Genomic DNA, 5,321 nt, shown 5'->3' on the forward strand with positions numbered 1-5,321 from the left:
CTCAAGTACAGAAAGGTTAAAGCCGTACAAGAATAATTTGACTAGCAATAAATACAGATATTTGTGTCAGGGATGAGCCAAGTAAACACCAAGCTCCATCTGTAAGATGACCCAGAAGTCCTGTATAGCTCCTCAGAAAACACAGGCTTCATCACTATGAAAAACTCTAGAAGTGCACTCTGGTGCTCAGATTTCATGYTCTGAAACCTTTGTATTAGAAGAGAGATTTCTTCCACCCAAAAATAMACAGGACAGAATGAAATGGTTCCTTTTGTATTGGAACACAAATTCAGGATGAACCAACTGTGACTGACACTGGAACAGTGACTTTGATCTCCTCTGCACTGGTCATGTTGTGTAACCAATTGTCTTTTATAATTTTCTTTTTTTTTTCAGGACACAGTCATAGCTCTTCAAGCCCTTGCTGCTTATGGTGAAGCCACCTACAACTCTGCTTCACAAAACAGAGTCAAGATCACTTCCAAAAAGCCTTTTGAGAAGGTATTTATTGTCAACAATGAGAACAGGCTCTTGCTGCAACAGATTGCCCTTCCAGATGTTCCTGGGAAATACAGCCTGACAATGAATGGCAGCGGATGTGTATTTGTGCAAGTAAATATCTGCKCTCATCTTCACTGTGTCTCACATTTTGCATACAAGATAGCCATTGTTTTGATGATTTTCTAGCTGAYTTCTCTTTATTTTCCCTAATTGCCTGATTTCCCTAGAACATTTAAACATTCTTTTCCCCATCCCACATTCTGACTCCTGGGGAGTTCTGGTGTAGAGAAAGTGTCCTTTCTGATCAACATCTGATTTCTTTCTGGGAGATGACTCTGGGTATGAGCACCTTCACTGTTAAAGAGGAGAAGTCTGATGTGTTCATCACTTAAGTAAGCAAGGACCTTCCACATAAAAACAACATTGCCAGAGAAATTCACTAAGTCTGACTCTTGTTTTTTGGAATGCAAAGAAAAATCCTTGGCATGCTTGAACTGAAGGGTTTTTTCTTTTTCCAGACAGCACTGAAATACAACATTCACCTTCCAGAGGGGTCATTTGGATTCCTGCTTTCAGTACAGACATCAAATGCTTCGTGCCCACAGGATAGACCAGCAAAATTTGATGTTGTCCTCATGAGCAGGTAAYGTGCAAAGCAGCTGCACAGATGACAGACACGCAGAGAACGTTGCTGTGTGTTTTCACTTCATCTCATGAAGTCAAGAACCACGAGCTGATCAATACACTGATGATATCAGCCTGTAAGACACAGAATCCCAAAAGAGCACTGACAGGCCCCTCTGTTGCTTCAGTTACACAGGGAAACGCAGCAGCTCCAACATGCTCATTATTGATGTGAAGATGCTCTCCGGCTTTGTTCCTGTCAAGTCTTCCCTGGATAAGGTAAACTTAGAGGAGCAAGACTAAATTTCTCCCCAYAGGGACAGAGGAAAAGACTCGTCAGAGTCAGAACAAAACCAGAGATGTGGTTAGGAATCTTTCAGCCACAAACTCTGCAAGGTGTTTGCATGGCTGCACTGTCTACTGGGTGGAGGGAATCCCCTCCAGGGAGCTTTGGGCACACAGATATTCCTATATTTAAACTGGGATGGGTTTCAGCTCAAGCCTGAGCAGCTGGCAGCTGCAGCTGGGAGCTGGCACTGCCCAGGTAGGGGAAGGGTGGGAAACCTCTCAGACTAGCTCTGAAACATAGATCACAACAGAGTCTGGCACTATTCCCCGAACTAATTGCGGTGACTTGTGCATTTGGAAAGTGCTCATACACCCAGCTAAGTCATGTGATAGATTTTTCTCCATCCTTTCAATCTATTMATCAACATTTGGACTCTAAAAATCAGCTGCTAGCCCTTGATACGTCACTAGGAGAAGAATGAGTAGCATGGACATGCAGTGATAGGGTCTGAGGCAGAACTTGTTTTTAACGTTTTGCAAATACATTTATCTCCATTTTCTTGTTTTAAAGCTCATTGAGAGTCACACAGTGATGCAAGTAGAAAACAAGAAAAATCACGTTCTCCTTTATCTGCAAAATGTAAGTTCTRGTCACTGCCTATTTGATTTTCACAAAGAATGGAAACAGCATGTAACAGGTATAAGTACAATATGGATATACCCTATAAGGTGCATTTATCCTGTTCTCTTCCTCAATAKTTTTCTGCTGTAATCACTAAGCTGCTTACTGCTCTAACTGCATGTAACATCCCAACCTTCCAAACTGCTTCAGTTCAGCAACTTTTTCAGTTGCTGTCCTACCAGCACCTAGAAAAAAAGAAATAGTTAATTAAAAAAGGCACATAGAAATCAATCAAAATTATTTCTCCTTGAAGTCAAAAGCAGATAAACACCACAAAATAGGTTCCCTTGTGTRTATGTCTCTTTGGCAGGCTTCTCATAAATCTCAGTCCTTCCAACAGGACAGGAAAAACTGCTTTCATTCTGCTCTGGAAAAATTTTCATTGCTCCTCTTACARTAGATCATTGCAAAATTTTACCTGTAATCTTATCCCTGAATCAGAATTTACTTAGTAAAAAATTTGCTCAGGGCACTGTAGAACTAACAAGAGAAGCCAGTATCCCAGCGATGCACACTGTAAATTGATTCCCAGTTTTTTGGTGRCATATAATGTTCATGTCTGAAATGGGACTGATTGGAATACCAGACTTTATCATTCTGACCATTGGAAGATCCTGGAGAATTAAACTCGTCCCTTTGGACAATTTTTCCACCTCTGGCAACAGAATATGTAATAATTACAGAAGGAGGTGATACAAGCAGGAGAGAAATCCTATGAACTTTTCAGTTCAGTTTCACTTTGGACTCTCCAAGCATGTTTAGATAATGGCTGTYCCACATCTGTATGTGTGGCATAAGTGGGATTTGGAATATGTAACCTGCCAGTTACCACCCTCATCTGCTCCAGATGGTGTACAAATAAAAAGGCTGATGAGGTCTCTGATCTTCCATTCTAGATCTCGCAGAAGMAAAGGAAAGAAATCACTTTCTCGGTTGAGCAGGACTTTTTAGTGACCCACCCCAAGCCAGCTCCTGTGCAGATCTATGATTACTATGAAACAGGTGAGTSTTTGACYTTAACCAGTGTGAAATGTKGGGGAGGGACAGGGACAGCAGGAACACTGTGTGCCTTAAGGGACATCCAGAACCAGACCTGCTCAACCAGCACTCCTCTGAACTCCATCAGCATCTGAACCTAGGGCCAGGGCAGAGTCTTGTTTCACTTTAGTGACCTTGGTCTCATGCCCGAGGTGACCAATGTGCATAACTGGAAAGTTGTAAAAACACACCAGAACGAGGGAAATTTCAAGGATGTCCGGTGTAAGCATGCCAAGGGTATATCCACCTCCAGGGTAAGGCACAAGAAGTGCTCTCCAGGGTAACAAGAGCATTTCTGTTCTTCTCCAGAAGAGTATGCTGTTGCTCAGTACACGTCACCTTGCAAGGAGGTTGTTGGAGAAATGGACTAAGGATTCGAAAAGGTAAGTGAAAGCCAGAAAATAACCAAAMAAGCAGATAAGAAAGTGAASTATAAAGCAGCAACAACAGAGAGAGTAGAACTAACTCTTCTCGAGTAAATGAAGTCTCCAGGAGGCCTCTCAGAGAGCAGGCAGAGATATTGGCCAGATCCCCTCCCATGACACYAGTGCAATCCAAGTAGGGACCACGTTGTGGGAAAAGCTTAGCTTCTACAATAAAATCCGAAGTACAGGATAATGGAGGGACTGGAATATATCTTCAAAGTTTCCTCAAAAGCACAGATATTTCACAAAGAACCATTTTCCTGYGGCCATCCTTGTAAGCCTTCCCTCTGGAGCCTGTGTTTCACAGTCCYGTGCCTGGTTCCTCACATGGACTTACAGAAACTTTTCTTTGGACAGTAAATGCATTGTCTGAGGAGAACACGRGGTGGCATGAGTCACAGAGGGAGTGTWTTAACTAGTTAGAGGTATGATGCTSCCTGGCTGTAGAGRGGGTCCAGGTCTGCATCCTATCAGCACAGCAGTTCTGCTGGCTGTTATCTGATGAGCAGTTTCTGAGGAGTCCAAGCACAGCTTGCTGCAAGATCTTGGTCCAGCTTTGGTCTGTTTCTCACAGAAGGAACTGACTACCCCGTATCTTGGAAAAAAAAACCCATAAAAAAACCCAAAAAAACAACAAAAAAAACCCAAACCTGTGTTTTATAACCGGTAGCTATTGGTTTGTTCTCATTGAGWTTATTTTGTTCTGGATTTTCATCTGCAGGAGCATCATAAATGTTGAACAAGTGGTCAAGCACCCTATTTTCTTCTGTCGTGAAGTCCTGGAAAGGGCCATTGCACCTTAGCAATCACAGTGGGACTCWGTGACAYTRTTCAAGCTGGTGTCTGTTTTTGTTYCCTTTCCTATCTCTCCAATTCTGTAGCATAATCATGTATAKGTTTCCACCAATAAACCTTCCTTTTACTCTAGGCATTGGCTTTCTTTCAGTGTCACAGAATTGGCATTTTAACGACAGTGCACATGTCGTGACTGTTGGCTGGGGGAGGATGCAGAGAGGAACGTGTTGGTCCTTCCAGCAGCACTCTGCCTCCTCTCAGCTCCAGCTGATAAGCAGGGGGCACTACTGCAATGCACATCGTGTTCATCCCTCTGGAGAATGGTGGGATCCATTGTCTGTGGTTGCTGAACAGCCCKTCACCGTGTCCCAGCCCTGAGAGGACACTGTCTTTGCCCCTCTGGTGTAAAAGCAGGAGTTTAGGTGTGGATGTCACAGAGTACTCTGCATCATGCTTGTTCCTTGTGAGGAAAGAGGCACCTTGCAGTCCAGGTCTGGCGGGTCCCTGATCCCTCATCCTGATCTCCCCCTGCCAGTCCACAGTTCTGGCCAGAGTTTGTCCAAACCAGACCACGCTGGGTCAGGGTGCCAGAGAGCAGCAGCGAACCTCCCCGTTTCCCTGCACCTCCTGTCATCCCTTTCTTCATCAGCTTGGGTTCGCCGTGCTTCCTGCAAGCACAAACACAGCAGAGCAGCATGGCGAGGGTTCGGGAGCACACACGGATGCTGCTCGTCTGTCCCGGGAGCAGCATTGGCGCCAGCAGCCCCCGCAGTCCCGCCGGGCTCCCGATGCGGAGCCTCCCCGCTCGCCGGCGCTCTTGCTCCGCGCCGCATCCCGGGAGCGGGGATGGAGCGAGGCAGGCACGGGGCAGGGAGCAGGGTCACAAGCAGGAATTGAAGTGCAAACTGCTCAAGTGACSAGGGATAGGATGTGTTTTGACAGGATCCATTCCACCAGGAGATTTGCTA

General features: G+C 44.9%; 1 protein-coding gene across 1 annotated transcript in view; it reads left to right on the top strand.

The window, feature by feature from the left end:
- LOC130580318 (ovostatin-like) overlaps positions 1-4,468 on the top strand; it is a 32,472-nt gene extending 28,004 nt beyond the window's left edge. The window contains 7 exon segments of the mRNA XM_057377735.1: positions 397-612; positions 1,020-1,144; positions 1,314-1,404; positions 1,985-2,053; positions 2,992-3,097; positions 3,443-3,516; positions 4,280-4,468. Of these exon segments, the coding sequence (XP_057233718.1) occupies positions 397-612; positions 1,020-1,144; positions 1,314-1,404; positions 1,985-2,053; positions 2,992-3,097; positions 3,443-3,504 (669 nt within the window). The 3' untranslated portion in view covers positions 3,505-3,516; positions 4,280-4,468.
- The last annotated feature ends 853 nt before the right edge of the window (positions 4,469-5,321 follow it).

This window comes from Malurus melanocephalus, unplaced genomic scaffold (genome assembly GCF_030028575.1).
Source record: "Malurus melanocephalus ecotype Western Australia unplaced genomic scaffold, MMel_1.1 scaffold_322, whole genome shotgun sequence".
Classification (NCBI taxonomy): domain Eukaryota; kingdom Metazoa; phylum Chordata; class Aves; order Passeriformes; family Maluridae; genus Malurus; species Malurus melanocephalus.